We start from the raw sequence: 20300 nt of genomic DNA on the forward strand, positions 1-20300 counted from the left end.
TGTGAGAGGGCGAGGTAGGCGGATCGAAGTTGTCTGGTCCGTTGGTGGAAGGTCAGGCGGTGGTTGATGTAGGAGTGGGTGACGTTCTGGAGGGCCTTGTAGGCGAGGGTCAGCAGCTTGAACTGGCATCTCTTCGGGATGGGGAACCAGTGGAGGTTTCTTAGGTGGGGGGTGATGCAGGTCCCATTGGGGAGGTTGATGATGAGTCTGGCTATGGTGTTCTGGATGGTCTATAATCGTTTGAGGTGGGTAACAGATCCGGTGAAAGTTGCCAATCGAAAGCAGAGACCTCAACAGGAACCAGTTCGTTCTCACTCCTAGCATTGAAAAATGTGTGGGTTCTGGCTTATTGAACAAGTTACTCACCTGCGGTAACGATATATCTGTAAGAAACATGGTTAGTTATAGACTCCTTACCTTAGAATTACCCCCAGGCATCAGACTGGATCTGGAAAAAGAAACTTCACCTAGCCTATTCCCATTGTTATTAGTTCTTTCTTTTTCCGGATCCAGTCTGATGCCGGGGGGAAATTCTAAGGTAAGGAATCTATAACTGTTTCTTTCAGACCTTAACATACTATTAACAGAGCACTATCCTAATTACTGGGTCTGAGGCCTATACAAGTCGGTAAACGAGGGCAAGCCATCTTGGGCAGCCAGTGACCCCAAAAGGAGCAAACGAGCCCCCAACAGAACGTTTTGTCGATTATTTTAAAACATTATAGCAGGATGTGAGGGTTCCTTTATGCGTTCCAATACAATAAGTAGATGCGTGGCAGTATACATGGAGGACACTCTTGTCACACGCAGCACTCCCATTGGATACACATCCTACTCCGTTTAGGCAAGCGACTCTCCAGGGTCTACACGCAAGGGGGCTGCTTGCAGACCAAGATAGCCTAATGTGGCCTTCACGTAGAAGCCCCGCATATGGTCCCTTTGACTAGATCGCAGCCTACCGAAGAATGGGGCTGTTTTAAATATTTTTTTACCAGGACTGATTTTGGTTTCCGATTATGCACTGTCCAGGGGTAGCAAAGTGAAGCTGCCTAGACTGATTCTAAGAGTGGAGGTGGATAAGACACTGATGTATAGCGTGGTAAAGTTATTAAGCTGTGCTAAACTCATTATTCAGTCAGGCCACTAATAGGCCTTTATTTTTACTACAATTCAATTTGTAAATAAAAATAAACACAAAACATAAGCACATTCTTTACCAAGACACGATCTGAACCTCTATCCTAGCATTTACAAACAAACTGGTTTTAACCTTAGGCCCAAACACCAATGCTGCCCGATGGAGGAAACCGGCTTCTCTCAGTAGGCTTTGTGAGTCCCAGGCGTAGTAGAATCTTTGTGTGTCTTTGTAGTCACAGGGCTGGAGGTGCCAGACAGTGTGTATACATGCATCAAGGCTTACTACAGCATGCTTACCCAAGCTCTTGGGTTTGTAATAAAGAGGATGCACAACTCGGTGGGTTGAGCTTGTCTGGCTGAATCCCAGCAAAACCCCAGAACCTACCACTCCAGCAGGAACAGATGCCCCATCCATGCCCAAAAAATGTGTACAGTGCCAAAGTGCCAAAGTTCAAGCGAAAGTGTCTTCTAGGTAGGAGGGTAAAGTTGTCAAGGGTTCCGTTTAAAGCGCACAGAAAATAGATCAGTTATCGACTCAACTGGTGTTAAGTATCTGGAGGGGTTCTGGGTGCTGATAGAGAGAAGAGCCACAATCATATTGTCTAAGGGTACCAAACTTTAGAGGCCTGTATCTTTGCTTTCAAGATTCCGGGGTGCCCTGAACATTCACCAGACCTACAGGCGCGCCCAGTCAAATACTGTAAACGGAGACTTTATGCCAGCAGCCAACACAAGCCTTACACACGACATCCCAGGAAGATGTTTGCAGTAAAAACTGTTTTTAAATGAGGGAGACAGCTTTCTTCTCACAGGACACCACCTTAAGGTATAGGTGAAGGGGAACGTCCTAGAGATACCGCAGGGGCTGATAATGGGGAGTTAAGGGCTCCCCTGAGGGTCAGAAAGGAACAGGTCAATGATGTGCAGTGGTATTAGGGATAATTTACGTAGAGAGTGGCTGCAGCGCCCACCCATAGGACCACGTGGACCACCCACAAGGATACTTCCGCTAAAGGTGCACATCAATGCATCTCTGTTTCAACGTGAGCTCCTAAACACAGCATCGCAGACACCCACACACACAACACGCCTGCATGCTCTGGTCTGCACTTAAAGGCACAAGATGAGCGATACGAGGCAACATAAAAGCTGTGACACACAAAAAAGCACTAGAGATGCACTATGGCTACACGAGGAACCTCTCGGAGGGCAGATAATAATGGTATACCGAAATCCGACAGGACACTGCCAATGTTTCAAGTAAAAAACGGCTTTATTTACCTGGCCGCTGCCTACAACTGCGCCCACTTTAAGTTAAGCCAAAGCGGAAAATACCGTCCTCGTATTTTTTTTCTTCACAATCTTCCTCTTTGCTTTTCTACATGTTGGCCCTTATTTAAGGGGGGGGGGGGGTCGTGCCAGTGTTAATAGAGAGGTGATGACCACGATTGTGGGTAGTAGGGCCCTACCTGGAGCTCAGCCGGTTCTGCCTCGTCTTCTGCTCCTGCAGGCCCCCCCGCATGGTCTCCAGCTTCACCGGGCTGGGGACGAAGCCCACCTCGCAGCCCTCCTTCACCAGGCGTCCGATCCACCAGTCGTTGCTGTACTTCTGCGGAGACGAAAGGAGTGGCTTTAGCACACCAGAGACTGAATGGAGCTCTGCTGTGTCTCCAGACAGCCTCCCTCCTGCTGCACACTGCAAATGAGACAGGATATCCCCCTAGGGCTTACCAGTGCACCCCCAGCTGACAGCACACAGTAGAGATCACCCCAACATTTGGTGGACGGTCACATTTTTTTTTATTTTTTTTTTAAATTGTTGAGTAAGAAACGGCATAAGTATGAATTAAGTAAAGCAGCAGTCAGCAATAAAACAACTGTACACCCAGGGACTTCTCACATCTTTGGGATTAACAGATTTAGGGATCGAAGTACACCGGCCATAAGTCAATCATTGTCTATCTTTGGTGCAGGTCAATAAAATGAGGTATGCTTTAAGTCAGTGGAGTCTTCTGAATGGGACCCGGGGGGACCGCGGCGCGAGCCGGGTGTCCCCCTGGGAAGGTTCGCGCGATGGTACAGACCACGCAGCGAATCACGTGTTAGGTAGGGGGCGGGGCTTAGGTTTTTCACCGTTGGGAAGGCGTTTAGGCGGGAAACGATCGCTGAGGCAGGGAGACGGTCGTTTTTTGTGACCCTCCCTCCCACCCTCTTTTTCTGTATAAAAAAAAAAAAAAAAAAGTAATAATAAAAAAAAAAATATATATATAATATATTGATGAATTTTTTGATCTTAAGTCACGTTTAGGACAGGTGACATTTTGTTTCATTTCATGTGTTTTTCTTTCATGCGGTTTTTTGAGTGTTTGGATAGTCTGGAGCGGGCTTATCCTTCCCTCTGGGGCGGGGGGAGGGTGGAGGAAAAGCTGGACAGGTAAACCAAAATGGTCAAAAAGGAAATGATGCCATTGGGGCAGTACATGGGGTAATTTATGGTAAATTTTGGTTGGGGTATTTTTGGAATTGTTTGTGGCAAAAATGTTTGGGAAGCAATTTGATAATATTTACATTGTCTCAATAAGTGGTTCTTAGTTACCTGTCCTAATAAAGTGACCTTTTTTGCTAAGTCAAAATTTGGTGTGGTCTGTCTTATTGCGCGAGGGAGGCACAGTGCCACACACCCCCAGTATCGCGCGAGGTCCCTAAGAGACTCCGTTTTCTTTAATGTAACCTATACATAGCCTATTCCCATTGTTGTGTGTTTGTAGCCTCCTTTTTAAAGGCAGTCGGGCTTGTACGGCAAAGTCTTCTTCTTGACATAAAGCCTTTTGCAGGAGCGCTGTAAGATCGGTAAATAAAGTGACGGTAGGCTGGGAGGCAACGCAGTGCTCAGAAATTACTTTGCAATTCTTTTTGAGCAGTGCAGTGGTTTTATTCCGCCTGCCATTAATCACAATCCAGTGCTGCACTTAGTATTTTATCCCAATATCTGTCACCCCCTGCATTCAATCCGCATCAACGATGACACTGTATGCAATAAAGCACTATTTTTTACCCGGCTTCCTATATACCGCTTCTCTGGTGTTTGCACGTTTTTAGTTGCCAATGTATGCCTTTTCTCTGATTCAGTATTAGTTGCAATGAGAGGAGAAACATAAAAGATTTTTCAATACAAATAAACTCAAATGTCCTTCGCTCAAATTAATTTCATATTCTCCTATACTAACTCCCCACTGATCCTGTGTGGGTTCCGGAGTAGCGTGCTACCTGCCAAAAAGCGCTTCAACACCTCATCAGAGGTAGCAAGCGCTATATAAATGCATACACTTCCATCGTTTATACCTCCACTATCCTTTGCAATCCATATAACATGCTAACGTTCATCGTTCAAATCAATTTCTTATTTCCCTATAGTAATTCACCACTAATCCTTTTGGGATTCCGGAGTAGCGTGGAACTTGCCGAAAAAGCAATTCCACACCTTGTCTGGGGTAGTAAGCGCTAAATAAATGCATTTACAATACATTAAGTATATGTGTAAACTTGAAGTCAGTACCCCATGACTGTGTCTGCTACTCACTTATAGGGAATGTGTATGTTCTGTGTCATTTGTCAGTTCCTTTCTGCACTGGCGTGTGTGTTATGCAATTCTAATGGCCGATTGCGCGTTATGAAAGTGCCAAATAACAACTGGTCAAACCCCAATCCCATTAAAACAGAGGTGATTATATTTCATATTGATCTCAGAATTATAGCCTTTGTTTCTACAGGAGTTTGCCCAAACCCTCCATTCTATTTATAAATAAATGTCAGCGTTTCGACTCCCAGTTACCACGCGCTCCTCCGGCGGCTGTGGATTTAAAACTAGTTTTTACGAGACAAGACTCTGTATCTCCTCTTATTGGAAAATTCCTTCAGATGAGTCTGATCTACTTTTGAGTAACCTTGATTGTTTTTTGTTATTTGTATCTCTGTGGTTTGTGTATAGTGCCACAGCAGCTCGGCTCCGCGCTGCTTCAGAGGACCGGCTGGGGGATCGATAGAAGGACTAAGGCCAGTGAAACAGGCAGTGAGAAGGTATCAGTTGGGTGCAGGTCAGTCTGTAGAAAGAGTGTTTTCAGACATTTGGGGTACTTTCCAAAAACACCTTGAGGTGAACAGAGTTTGGGAGTAAGAATTCAACAGGGACAAGCCGTGTGAGTGGAACAGCCTCTAACCCAAACATGCCCATCAATGCCAAGTGATAAACTGTCCTGGGGCCAGATGTAACCTTTATTTAGGCCTGTCAGTTTCTGCTCTGAGGCAGTGCACCCAGAGTGCGGCAGCCCGTGTTCACCGACAATTAGATCCCCTCTTTGCTCCTATTGTCTAGTGTTGTTGATTTGAAGGAAGGCCCTATACATTAGGCACTATGCACTAAACCAGTTTTCAGTGTCGTCCACCCCCGGCCCTCCCAGTCTCGGCTTCATCTGTGAATTCGTTCATGGATAGAGATGGGAACTCCATTCCTCATAAAACGACTTGTGCAAAACAAGAGGCAGGCAAGCCACAGCGATAATGGATTTAAATGATCGATGTAGATTTAGAAAGACTTTCAAACTGCGCTTTTCATTTTAAAGCCATGCTGTTCGCAATTACTGCCCCTCGCTGTTAATTTCTGATGGACTTAGACTGCGATGCCAGGATGCAAGAATCGCAGGACACATCTACTTTCAAATGCATGTTTCTGATCGACCTCGTCAGTCAGAGGTCATCAAGCCTCGCAGAACTAAAATCACAGCATGTCATGAAATGATCAGTTTTATCTGCTGTCCATGTGTAGCTCCCCACTGCTCCTGCAGGATTCTGTCTGAGACTTCCCGCCACAGGCACCTGAAGCTTGGTTTCAGGTTCCTGAGCCTGCTCAAAGTATCCCCGTTGTTTTCAGGGGGTCTTGCATTCAGTTGATTACAACAGAGACTGAGTGATTCAGGTGCAGATCATGCGAGGCAGGGTCCGCTGAGAGGGTCTCTGGAACTGTACGTCCCGTGCCTGCCCTGGAATCTCTGAACACCCACGGGTCTGAATGTATGCACTGCTGTCTTGCACCCCGTTACCCCATACTTACCTCTTTGATATGCAGGAAGTCTTTGGGTTCGAAGGAGATAGACAAGCCTTGGACAGGAACATCGTCGCTGGGGGACGGATTGTACCCCACATTTGTCCGGACAGCAAAGGCCACAGGCTTGGTCTGTAAGAAAAAGGAGAGAGAGCATGTCAAGGGTCTCCCTCGCATTTCCACTCGCACAGTATAAGCCAGATGTGACATCACTCCAAAGACCCAATACTTAAGGCCCATCGAAGCCTAACTCCTCACCCACCGAATGACCTCTGACGAAATGAGAGGATGCAACAAGTCAGGAGAAAGGGCTCCTGTCTGCAGGAGTATCCAGGCTCCGCGCAGGGCAGGAGCAGAGGGGGTAGAAGAACCCTACAAGAGGAGGCAAGGAAGCGACACCATGCTGTACCAAGGGCCCACCTCCTGTAGGTCAACACAAGCGAGCAATGTTCACGGTCTATCCGACCAAAACAGGAGCACGGCGGGGCGATCATGCCTCATAGTGTTAGAGTGGGACAAAGTGACCCCATACACTCCTGTGAAACGGATGGAGCCCGCAGCTCACCACTGAAGGCTTTTAGTAGACTCGACCCTAGAGCAGACAGGCAGATGGGTCATGTCTCAATCTAAAAGGGGAGGGGGAGAAAGGTGCCATATACAAAAGAAAACATGGCTCGAGGACAACAAGAGGGCTGACTGCGGAATATGACAATACGCATTACTGTAGTGGATGGTGTACACCTGGACCTGAGCCACAGCGGCCAACATGTCAGTACCATCCAAGGCGGAAGACATGGGAATGATGCCAGTGAGAGATCCTGCATCACGTCCTGGACCCAACTCCAGCTGAGAGGCCCTACATCACTTCCTAACCCAACTCCAGCTGAGAGGCCCTGCGTCACTTCCCAACCCAACTCCCGCTGAGAGGCCCTGCGTCACTTCCCAACCCAACTCCCACTGAGAGGCCCTGCGTCACTTCCCATCCCAACTCAAGCTGAGAGGCCCTGCATCACTTCCTAACCCAACTCCAGCTGAGAGGCCCTGCGTCACTTCCTAACCAAACTCGAGCTGAGAGGCCCTGCGTCACTTCCCATCCCAACTCAAGCTGAGAGGCCCTGCATCACTTCCCATCCCAACTCCAGCTGAGAAGCCCTGCGTCACTTCCCAACCCAACTTCAACTGAGAGGCCCTGCGTCACTTCCCAACCCAACTCCAGCTGAGAGGCCCTGCATCACTTCCCATCCCAACTCCAGCTGAGAGGTCCTGCGTCACTTCCCATCCCAACTCCAGCTGAGAGGTCCTGCGTCACTTCCCATCCCAACTCCAGCTGAGAGGTCCTGCGTCACTTCCCATCCCAACTTCAACTGAGAGGCCCTGCATCACTTTCCATCCCAACTCCAGCTGAGAGGTCCTGCGTCACTTCCCATCCCAACTCCAGCTGAGAGGCCCTGCGTCACTTCCCATCTCTAGCTGAGAGGCCCTGCGTCACTTCCCATCTCTAGCTGAGAGGCCCTACATCACTTCCTAACCCAACTCCAGCTGAGAGGCCCTGCATATACTTCCCATCTCAACTCCAGCGGAGAGGCCCTGCATCACTTTCCATCTCTAGCTGAGAGGCCCTGCGTCACTTCCTAACCCAACTCCAGCGGAGAGGCCCTGCGTCACTTCCCATCTCTACCTGAGAGGCCCTGCATCACTTCCTGACCCATCACCAGCTGACAGGCTCTGCGTCACTTCCTAACCCAACTCGAGCTGAGAGGCCCTGCGTCACTTCCCATCCCAACTCGAGCTGAGAAGCCCTGCATCACTTCCCATCCCAACTTCAACTGAGAGGCCCTGCGTCACTTCCCATCCCAACTCAAGCTGAGAGGCCCTGCATCACTTCCCATCCCAACTCCAGCTGAGAGACCCTGCGTCACTTCCCATCCCAACTCCAGCTGAGAGGCCTTGCGTCACTTCCCATCCCAACTCCAGCTGAGAGACCCTGCGTCACTTCCCATCTCTAGCTGAGAGGCTCTGCGTCACTTCCTAACCCAACCTAACCCAACCCAAGGGAACAGCCTTTCCCTAGAAGCTTTCGCGGCCACCTACCATGCCCTGCCCCGGGCTTCTCCAGCGCTAGGCTCAGAGGCTCCACAATTGTTGAAGACCTTCTCGACTAATCTTACTACAGTCTTCGACTCTCTTATTCCCGAGAAAAAGTTCTGCCCCTCCAAACAGCGAAAATCGCCCCCTGGTATACAGTAGAACTCAGTGCCGAGAAATCTAGGTGCAAAGCCCTGGAAAGATGCTGGAGAACCAGGAAGACCCCTACGGACCGTTGGACTTATAAACATTCATTATTTAAATACCATCAGAACATAAAATCAGCAAGGAAATCCTTCATATTTGCACAAATTGACCAAGCCACAAACTCTTCAAAAACGCTATTTAATGTAGTTAAAGAGTTTGTCCACCCTCAGGCTTGTAGGTCGCCTCAAATGGAGTCACAGGACCTCTGCAACTCTCTTGCAACCCACTTTGAGGAAAAAATTAATCTGATTTATGCTAATTTTTCGCCTTCAATAACCCAGATCAAAGTCTCCATCATGAGCCCAGCCGAAACCAATCAAAAGACTTTGTGCGTGCTCAAACAATTTGAACCTCTATCTATAACGGAAGTAAACTCCTTGCTTTCCTCGGCAAAATCTGGTTCTCCTGGTGACCTGTGCCCCCCGAGAATCATGGCCCTCATTGCCCCGTGTTGTGCTTTGGTGGTCCAAGCAATCTTCAACAGTTCCATTAAGTCGGGCATTATCCCCCCGTCTGGAAGGAAGCGTTTGTCCGTCCCATCCTGAAAAAACCGACAGCAGATCCCCTCATGCTTGCTTACTATCGGCCCATATCATTATTACCCTTGTTGCATCCATAAATAAACAGCTGAGCCACTACCTTGAATCAAATGATATCTTAGACTCATCTCAATCAGGTTATCGGCCAGGCTACAGCACCGAGACTGCTATTCTAGCAGTTACGGATTCACTGAGGCTAGAAATGGATGCGGGAGGATCAGCCATTTTGGTTCTCTTAGATCTCTCCGCAGCATTTGATACGATATCCCACTCTAAGCTGTCGGAGAGATTGAGTTCCTGCGGCATACAAGAGTAAGCCCTGAAATGGCTACAAAACTTCCTGGCAGACAAAAATCAAACTATCATGCTAGGCCCATTTCGATCGAACAAATATGGCCTGGACAAAGGCGTCCCCCAGGGATCATGTCTCAGCCCTACTCTATTCAATCTATATATGTCCCCTTTAGCAAAAATAGCCGAATCCTGTGGGTTAGAGATTATCTCATACGCAGATGATACCCAGCTCATCTTTAAAATCAATCCTAATGCAACGTCAGAACATCTACGCTTTGCAGCAGGAATGACCCCTATCCCCAACTGTATGACCGAGAATCTGCTCCAGCTAAACCCGAGTAAGACAGAGATCTTATTAGTTGGGAAAGCTTCTCTTTCTTGGTCCAAGGACTGGTGGCCACAAGAGCTTGGGATAGCTCCAGTTCCCAAAAAAGCTGTGAAAAACTTGGGGTTTACACTGGATCAGGCCCTCTCGATGAAAGACCATGTAGCTACAATCACCAGCTCATGTTATTTCAGTCTGCGACTTTTACGGAAGATTCTCCCTTACCTCCCCATCAAGTATCGAAGAACGCTAGTTCAGGCAATGGTGATCTGCCGCCTCGATTATGGCAACGCCATGCTCGCTGAACTTGGCCCGACCCTGTTAAGGAAACTACAGGTCATCCAGAATACCGCGGCCCGAATGATTTTCGACTGTCCGGCAGGTACGCACTCAGCCCCTCTCCTATCAGAGCTCCACTGGCTCCCCATCGTGAAACGATCCCACTTTAAGACCTGTTGCCTCACGTACAAAGCCTTGAACGGTACAGGTCCCAAATACCTGGCAAACAAACTAAAAAAAAAGACCTCCACTCTTAATCTTAGATCTAACGCCATGGAATTTTTGGAAACTCCCAGAATCCGCCGCTCACGTGCAGGGGCTAGGACTTTCTCGTGTCTCACAATCTTCAGGAAAAAATTCAAAATATTTCTATTTCGCACTCCCTAGTATTTGTCTTGGGTCTCTTCCACCCTCCTTCCCTCTCAGTGATTAACTAAGTATAGCGCCGAGATGCCCCTGGGTGAGTCACGCGCTCTAGAAGTACCCTTAACATAACATAACAACTCCAGCGGAGAGGCCCTGCATCACTTTCCATCTCTAGCTGAGAGGCCCTGCGTCACTTCCTAACCCAACTCCAGCGGAGAGGCCCTGCGTCACTTCCCATCTCTACCTGAGAGGCCCAGCGTCACTTCCCATCTCTAGCTAACAGGCCCTGCGTCACTTCCTGGCCCATCACCAGCTGACAGGCTCTGCGTCACTTCCTAACCAAACTCGAGCTGAGAGGCCCTGCGTCACTTCCCATCCCAACTCGAGCTGAGAAGCCCTGCGTCACTTCCCATCCCAACTCCAGCTGAGAGGCTCTGCGTCACTTCCTAACCCAACTCCAGCTGAGAGGCCCTGCATCACTTCCCATCCCAACTCCAGCTGAGAGGCCATGCATCACTTCCCATCTCAACTCCAGCTGAGAGGCCCTGCGTCACTTCCTAACCCAACTCCAGCTGACAGGCCCTGCATCACTTCCTAATCCAACTCCAGCTGACAGGCCCTGCGTCACTACTCTTTCTAGCTCTGGCTCCACGCCCACGTCACTTCTAGTTTCAACTCTATCTCGAGCAGAGAGACCTACCTTTATTTCCTATTACATCTCTGTGGCCAGCTGAGGGCCCCTGTGTCACTCCCCACTCCAGGTCAATCTTCAGTTGAGAGGCCCTTGGCCAGGTCCATCAAAAGCGAAAGATTGTTTACAGTTCACAGATTTCCAAAGGCGATTTTTACAATGCTTCCACATACATGATGAAATACTATTACATAAGTAATACAAATGCTTTTGGAGTCACCTGCAGCACATGACAGGCACTAGTGGTCTCACACTGGTGCAAAAGACATTTAATAGCTGGATCTCAAAGAACCAAACCTAGCTGGCTCCCAAGGGTGCAGAGCATAGACCCTGGGTCACACTGGTAATTGCACACCAGTGCAGAGGACTGACAGTGGCTGGCTCACGCCAGTAAAGTGCAGAGAGATTTGGTGGCTGACACAGGGAAAGAGAACAGACCCTAGCTGGCTCACACTGGTGTTTAGAACAGACCCTAGCTGGCTCACATGGGTTCAGAGCACAGACCCTTGTAGGTTCACACTGGTGTATAGCACAGACCCTAGCTGGCTCACACTGGTGTATAGCACAGACCCTAGGTGGCTCACACTGGTGTATAGTACAGACCCTAGATGGCTCATAGAGGTGCAGAGCACAGACCCTTGTAGGTTCACACTGGTGTATAGTACAGACCCAAGCTGGCTCACACGGATGCAGAGCACAGACCCTGGCTGGCTCACACTGGTGTATAGCACAGAACCTTGTTGGCTCACACGGGTGCAGAGCACAGACCCTTGTAGGATCATACTGGTGTATAGCACAGATCCTAGCTGGCTCACACTGGTGTATAGCACAGATCCTAGCTGGCTCACATGGGTCCAGAGCAGAGACCCTTGTAGGTTCACTCTGGTGTATAGCACAGACCCTAGCTGTCTCACACAGGTGCAGAGCACAGACCCTTCTAAGTTCACATAGTTGAGGAGCACAGACACTAGTAGGCTCACACTGGTGTATAGAACCGACCGTAGCTGGCCCACAAGTTTGCAGAGCACATACCCTAGCTGGCTCATATGAGTGCAGAACACATACCCTAGCTGGCTCACACTAGTGTATACTACAGATCCTGTCTGATAACACTGGTGTAAAGAACAGGCCCTAGCTGGCTCACAGTGTGCAGAGCACAGATCCTAGTAGGCTTCCACCAGTGCAGAGCACTGACCCTAGCTAGGTCACGCCAGGAAAGAGCAGAGACTTGGTGGCTGACACAGGTGAAGAGCAAAGAAATTAGCTAGCTCACATTGATGAAGAGGACAGTTTTTAGCTAACTACACTTGTGCAGAGGACATACACTCACTGGCTCACATTGGTGCAGAAGACATTTAATATCTGGATCACAAAGGACAGAGAGTAATTGGCTCACAATGGCACAGACCCTAGCTGGCTCACACGGGTGCAGAGCACAGACCTTTGTAGGTTCACACGGGTGTATAGCACTGACCCTACCTGGCTCACATAGGTCCAGAGCACAGCCCCTTGTAGGTTCACTCTGGTGTATAGCAGAGACCCTAGCTGGCTAGTCGGATAGGGGTTCTGGGTATTGAGGTGAGTTTTTGGTACACCGCAATTCACTGAGGTCCTGGTTTCCTGTGCATAGTTCTGTGCATGAGCAGAATCCATGCAACATGGCGCACCTAACGTTTGGTCTTATGATTTGAGATGCCTTAGTAGTGCTTGTATTAGTCCACGACGCCCTCACTCTTGTTTCCGGATAGCGGGAGTAACGGCTATAACCTACCTAATAGTTTCTTTATAGGTTCAATCAAGCTTGTCAATTAAAAAGTTTTTTTTATTTTTTGAACCCTTTTTGTGCTACTGTTATAATAGATTGTTTTTCTTCTCTGTGTCCTTATGGCTGAAGTCGCTATTGCGGCGCATAGCCGCGCACCTCTCCGGCGTCATTTGATGCAGTTCGGGGGGCCCGACGATGGGATGGCTTTAATCTTTAATCATATCCCTATGAGTTCTTTTACTCTTGGGTTACCTTGCCGGCGGTGAATGCGGACGATAGTACGTTTCACTCTTATACTCCTACGCAGGTCCCAGTGAATTATACGCCATATAGGACGCAGGAGACTCCTCTTGGCAGCATCGTATTTGGTTTAATGGCGCCCTCCCCTACAAGGTGACACAGGTTTGTTTGGGCCCTTTGTCCATTCTAGGGGCCACTTGGCCGGTACTGGCCGGATTTACACCTCTTCCTCATTATTTACATGCCACAGTCGATGAGTTGCGTCAATTACATACAGCCCTGATTACAGTACATCGGGCTTTGGTGCAATACGTTTCACGCAATGTACAGGTCGGGGCACCTGTTGTTCAGGGGCAACCAGCTGGCCCGGCCGGGATTGTTATTAGTCCCGTCATGGTTAATTCGGTAATGGGCAAGCGCCCCCAGAATAAGGACGATTTGCCTTATTGGCTTGGTGAGAAATTTGACCAGCAGTATTTTCGCACTCTACTCCTGTGGAGAAACACAGGATACTCACCATTAGTTTGCAGAAAGACTTAGTCCCAGAAGTGGCCGATTGTGAGAACTGGGGTCTACTCGAAGTGCTTCGGCACCCCGTCTATGGCCGTACTGCCCTCCGTGATCAAATGTGTCCAAGATCAACACGGCCCAGAGGCGGCGGTCGAGTTGGGAATGAGGCTTGTCGGTGTGTTTGACGTGGTTGCCACTCTCATTCTTGGTAACCTCAAGGGAGATGCGGTTTACTTTCAAGTGGCGAATGGTCTAGCCCTCGTAGACGACGTCGATAAACCCCGAGAGTTGCCTAAAATAATTGCGGAAGCGTATAGAACTATAGGCCTCAGTAGTTTGGGGATTAAGCCTTCTGTTCAGACCGCAGATGTGCAACAGCAAACTAAGATGGGTTCGTCTTTCAAAGACGATCGTCCAGCTTTTCCTAAACAAAGTTGGAGATCTAAGAAACAAGGTAAGCAGCAACAGAAACAGAGGTCTCGTCCAGCCGATTGGTGAGCGCACATATGACTTGCGCAATCGCACTAGGATTAGGTCTCCTGATAGATTTCGGGGTTACTGAACAATGTTCTCCTCGTTCTTCACAGGAAATATCGGCCTCACAGTCCGGTGGAGGTGAACGTGGCAAGGGTCGGGGTGCCCAACAAGGAAGTGAGCAACCCCGTCAGCCTGACGGTAAAGGCAAGCAGCACGAGTTTGCACGTCAACGTCCCCCATTTTAGAAGAATAAAGTTGCTGCGCTAACAGCGAGGTATGCCACAGATAGTGAGAATGCAGCTTCGGAACCTGACATGGGCACTAACGCTGCTCGACAGCGCAGCGGGGGTTACAGTAGTGCGGCAAGCACTGCGTCCATATCTGGAGGCGACAGCAACTGGCACATTCATTACTGTAGAAACTGCTGATACTACAGTGGCTCCCCCTGACAGACTATATGACATAGTCATTTTAATAGAAGGTGACATACAACGTACCATAAAAGAGATTTTTGGAGAAAATCTGACCTCTACATATGATATTCTATTAGCAGAGGCGGACTGGCCCCCAGCTTTTGTTTTGGCCGCTCCTAGAGGGGAGGAGGTAATCCTCCCATCTTTCACGCACACAGTGCCAAAGGATCAGGCTCAGAACTTTGCAGGGGAGTGGGCTCAGGTGCTTGCTCCAGCTTTGTATCGTAGTCAGGTTGGGTGGGATAAATTGTCACCAAGCCACAAGATTCCTTTACGGTCTATGCCCCAGCCGCAACCCCAATATCCCATGCGCCGCAAAGCTACATATCACGTCGCAAAAATCCTTAACAATTGGAATATCACGGTGTCTTTGCCGCACTTGTTGTCTCTCTGTTAGAGAGCATTGACCCTGATGTGTACTCGTATGTTGATGATATCCATCTCACAGACGACGAATTATGGCCGCATCTGTGTCGCGTTGACCGCATCATTGTCATGTTTGCAGAATTCGGTTACAAATTCAACTTTGCAAAGTCACACATTGCAGAGTACACAGTGTTGTTTTTGGGCTATGAGCTCAACAATGAAGGTCGAGGATTAGCCCCTCACTTCCTGGAGAAGTGCGCATGTTTGCGTGCTCCAACAACACTGAAAAAGCTACAATCTTTGCTGGGTTTCTAAATTTCGGGCGTACTTATATTCCTGATTATGCCCAGGGTATCAAGCCGCTATATGCCTTGGTACAACCTAATTTTTCCAAATCGACCTGGCTGCCAGAACATTCAGCTATCTTGCAATCTTTGCAGGCTGATCTTCTTGCTTCGAAGTACTTACTTACACATGATAACCACACTAACCTGGTGAGAAGAATTGTGACTGGCGCAGTGGGTTTCACGTACTTAACGTTCAATGAGAGCGAAACAGTCCCTATTGCTTACAAATCACACCTGTACACTTCGGCTGAAATGCGCTTTTCCACTGTCGAAAAAGTTCTGACTGCGGTACAGATGGCGATTCTTAAAGAGAGAGCACTGTCGCAGGGGAAACGCATGTTGGTTGTCACACCGTATCCTGCTCTAGAGGCAGTGACGAAGGCCAGTGTACCTAATTCTAAAGCTTTGCATCCACATTGGATACAATGGGCCACTTCTTTGACATCACCGGATGTCACCTACATCTTTGATGCCTCATTGCAGACTCAAGAGTATTTCCAGTATGAATTAGTTCATCCAGCTCCTCTGTCTTTACACCCGCTTGAGGATTACCGTTGTGCCATTTACACTGACGGTTCGGCGCAACTGGCGACGGAATCAAAGCATGCATATTCAGCGGCCTGCGCAATTGTGGCTGGTACTTTCGTGAATGGTGAATTCAAGTCTGATGTTGTGCATACGCAGTCATTGGGTGATTGTACCGCACAGTTGGCAGAGCTACGTGCTCTTGTGCTTGCACTGGAGTTTGCTGATCCACAAGTTACAACTCTTATAGTGAGTGACTCGTTTTACTGTGTTCAGTCTTTTAACGACAATTTATTCTTTTGGTCTCAAAATGAATATCGTGATTCCAAGGGTAGCGCAAACAAGCATAAAATGCTTTGGGTCCGAGTAGCAGAACTTAAACAGAATCTGCCTCTCGTCAATGTAATTCATACTCTTGGGCACCAGCGAGTTGGTGTCCACTCTGTCGGAAACAGCTTAGCTGACGAAGCTGCGAAAACCGCAGTGGCAACATATCAAGTAGCAGCGGTTACAAGATCCAAAAGTAAGATTGATGATGACATCTTGGCAGCTATTATTGCAATGGAGAAGGGAGGTAATTACCCTAGAGGTTTCCCTTCTAAATACTCCTATCATTTAAATCCTGATAAAGTTCCTTATGTGAAAATTAACGACGTTGGTGACAGATTGATTCCCAACGCGGACTGCAGACTTTCCTTGATAACAGCGGCTCACGAAGGCATGGCTTCTGCGCATGCCGGCGTTTCAGTGACTGTTACTCTCTTACAACAACGTTACTGGTGGCGCGGGTTGTATAAGCAGACTCATGCTTATGTTCTTAATTGTGACATCTGCCAGCAGATTAAACCTTCGACTGCTGCGTGCCCACCACAAACACAGTTGTACATATCTAATAAACCACTTGGCTGTGTTTATTTAGATCACTGCGGTCCTTTCTCCTCTGATACTGCGTATAAGTACATCTTAGTTGCAGTGGATTCGTGCACGTTTTCTCTGGGTATGGCCGCAACGGAGTGCTGATGCTCAAACTGTCATCAGGGATTTGCGTGTCTTTGTGGGAATTTTCGCATGTGGTACCCTTCATTCTGACCAAGGTCCTGCGTTCGCCTCTAAGACGTACAAAGAAGCCATGAGATCTTTGGGGGTCCAAGTCAAATTTTCGTCTCCATACTGGCCTGAGGGCAATAGTGTTGTGGAACGAATGAACCGTGACTTAAAGCAATCCCTGACAGCTAGGGTTTTAGGCACTGGCAGGAACTGGTTAGCCCATCTGTATAACGTTCAACGTGCACTTAATAATCTCCCTAGAAGGTCTATGGGTGGGCGGACCCCATACGAAATGCTCTTTGGCATAAAGATGTTTGTTCCGGACCTTAATGGTCTAGACATGGCGGCGTCGGCCACACCCTTTGACGTAGATGATCACTGTGCTGTATTACAGAATCTACAAGAGACCAGAGACAGTCTTGCAAAGGAACACTTGCCCTCCACGACTGATGCTGCGCTTCAGATTTCGGTAGTCGGCTGGCTACCTAGAGTTGGTGACCTGGTCTGTGAGAAGGTGGAGAACAAGGAGTTCGGACCCTTTTATCGTGCACCGGTACCAGTGCTTGGCGTGCAGGGTACAAGAACAGTCATTTTACCTCCACTTCCATGGTCGCAAGGATAACAGGTACATCTCCATTGACAATGTCAAACTACAGCGAGTGGCCGATTCTTCTTAGTATGACTCCAGCGGTCTCTTGTCCAGCGATGCTGAGAAATTCTGTTTTGGCTCTGGCGTCTACCACCAGGCCTGACATTGCCATTGAGATGCATACGGTTACTAATCCTTTGTTGCCACCACCGGCTGGTGGTCCACCTGAAGATACGGAGTATACTTATCCCACAGATGTGTTGTTGCCTGGTTTCCAATCAACTACAGTTGACCAGTCACGTTTTTCATTTGACACTAACTCTATGACTTCCAATCCCCCATCGAAAGTTTCTATTTTTGCTGCTTGGTTTAAAAGACCTTTTTTAATTCCCCCTTGGACTTACATTTGGCTATTGCTCATAAGTATTTTTTGTCTATGTCCATTGGGCTTGTGGTGGTTTTTTTTCGTCTTGTAAATGGACACTATCTCACCGAAAGATCTGCAATTAGATTAATTGATGGAACTTTGGCCCCCCACTCCTCATCACACATCATGAAAAGGGACCAGACTTTTGTGAATATTACTGCCTGGCCTGTGTTGGATGGGATTGTGTGGGATGCTGTTAAATTTCAAATTAATGGTCCCACAGAGGTGATTAATGTCCCCAATGTACTTCGTGTTTCTATGGGGGATGTTGTGAAACAAACCATCCGCTCTGATGATTGGGACGTCCAGGCCATAGAGGCAATGTTTTCTGATTTGAAATATTATGCTGCTTTTGATGCTGAAGATTTGTATTTAGACACAGCTAATTATGGGGAGCTGTTTTGCTACTAACACTATGGCAATCACTTCCTACATAAAGCAAATACTTTTAGAAATTTTGTTAATTATACGCAATGGGAACATTGTCCGGCACCCATTGAAGGCAGCTCCAAAACTCTAATGAACAAATTTACATATTTTACTGATTTCAGCGTTTCTGAACCTTAAGCCTTTTATTTTAAAGTGGCGGCGGAGTCAGCTTCCAAAGTTAGACTGACCCACACTAAATTGTTGTATTCCAAATCCTTTATGGATGAATTGGCTATAGGGGGCTATGAGCTGTGGAAAGATACTATTGATCTTTAATCTGTTTGGGGCTCTAAAATATGGCAGGTACAAGGAACAGAGGCTCTGCATCGTGCTTGCCTTATCCCCAACCACATGTTATTTTTGAATTCTAGCATTTTTCAAACCACCTGCTTTGGATTGGCTACGTCTAAAAAAATTAATTCTCCCTCTATTCCTGATCTGAGTGCTTATCCACAATGGAATAATCACACAGAGCTGTCCCTTGAGGCATTGCAGTCATATATTACTAATACGTCCTTCAACATTTCCAAATTAGATCCTGAAGGATGGTTAATATGGCAGAGGAGCTCAGATTCCTGTCAACATCGTTTTCCTGGTCTATACCCTGGATATACACAGGTTAGAGTGGACCCCCGCTTTGACTCTTCCCATTCGGTTACCACCTATCCTGAGGGGAAGTTATGCCAGAACTGGCTGCAACATTCCACCTTGGTATCTGTTAAACTTCATTTATCGAAATTACATGACAAAGTAGATTTGAATGATATTGTTAAGGGTCCTGTGGGTGGCAGGTCCAAAAGATGGGTGTATGCTATTTATAACGAAGTTTGGAAATTATCTCAAATTGAAGCTGCTTCCAGATTAAGAGCTATTGATCAAGCGAATTTGGAAAAAGTGCTAGCTGTCATCGATAATAGCATTAACACCGTTTCTTCTAGAATTTACACATTAGATAATATTGTTTCATCTGTTGTGGATATTGTACAGGATGATATGTCTGTTTTATACCATGGTCAAAATCAATTGCGTTCCATAATGCAGTTTGCATGGACTTTGCAAACACTGAAAGCTGGGAAAGTTCCCTGAGACTACATGAATACATCATCTTTATTCCTGCCGTTTAATCTGACTGCAAAGCAACAGTTCATGTCCATGAAAGATGCAACATACTCATTACTGCATATTGAAAAGTTGGAACCTTTACCTTTCTCTGTGGCCGAATTGAACTCAGCTGTGTGGCTTATCCACGGGTTAATCACCTTGCCATTTCCTTTGTTTAAGTTCAGTTCCTTTATTTGAAAGGTGAGGAATGCACTTCCACACCTGATCACTCAGTTGTATGTAGGCACATCCAAATGCATGGCGCATGCAACGTTCAGGAACCGAATGTAGCTTGCGTTCTAAAAGGGATTCCTGTGTCTGCGATTACGCCTACTTTTACATTATTAGCTAACGGTAGTTATTTGCTTTTGAATAATGAGGCTTGCTGCGGGATGCTAGTGGGAATTCGATACATTGTAACTGTCTCACAATGAGTAGTCTGCTATAAAAATGTCCTTTTCCCGCCCCCGCATGGGAGACTCGATGTATCCATCTGGCCTTCCGTTCCCAACCTTGAAAGCAGAGTTCAACAAGATGAGCAGAATAAGGGCTCTATTGTCTCAAAAAGAAGTCGCACTGACTTCCTCCCGTGAAACATTCGTCCTTCATGTGGCCAACACCCGCACCGAGGTGCATGCGCTTTTAAATACTGACCTCCCCCTTCATTTCGGGGCTCTGATTCATACTATATTCAATGCCTCGTCAACAACTGGCTTGGCGCATTTTTTCAAAGTTGTGGGCTCCGGCCTCGTGACCTCCTTCCAGACAATCTTTGGTGTGATACCGGCATTTTATCATTCTATTTTTTCCAGCGTCTTCGGCGGGTTTCCATTGATTCTCACCCTCGCGGCCGGTGTGCTCCTGTTGGTCTGCTTGCTGCGCAATGGCTGCACGATATGTATCACACGACAGCCTGCCCCGGCTGCTTCAACTGCGTAACCGGATGCTAGAATACTGTGGAACATTACCACTGGCCACTTTAA

The 20300-nt window shown here is 47.6% G+C and overlaps 1 protein-coding gene across 3 annotated transcripts in view; it reads right to left on the reverse strand.

The window, feature by feature from the left end:
* The window catches only part of LOC146839431 (voltage-dependent L-type calcium channel subunit beta-1-like), a 269660-nt gene that overhangs the window by 137005 nt on the left and 112355 nt on the right, over window positions 1-20300 (reverse strand). For 2 of the 3 annotated variants that reach the window (XM_085651479.1, XM_085651480.1), the window contains exons 3-4: window positions 6245-6367; window positions 2607-2746 (exon numbers count right to left, since the gene is read on the reverse strand). In XM_085651479.1, coding sequence (XP_085507605.1) covers window positions 2607-2746; window positions 6245-6367 — 263 coding nt within the window. Of the gene's footprint in view, window positions 1-2606; window positions 2747-6244; window positions 6448-20300 lie in introns of all 3 variants that reach the window. The other variant, XM_085651481.1, reaches the window with a different exon arrangement.

This window comes from Triturus cristatus, chromosome 4_1, assembly GCF_964204655.1.
Source record: "Triturus cristatus chromosome 4_1, aTriCri1.1, whole genome shotgun sequence".
Classification (NCBI taxonomy): Eukaryota; Metazoa; Chordata; class Amphibia; order Caudata; family Salamandridae; genus Triturus; species Triturus cristatus.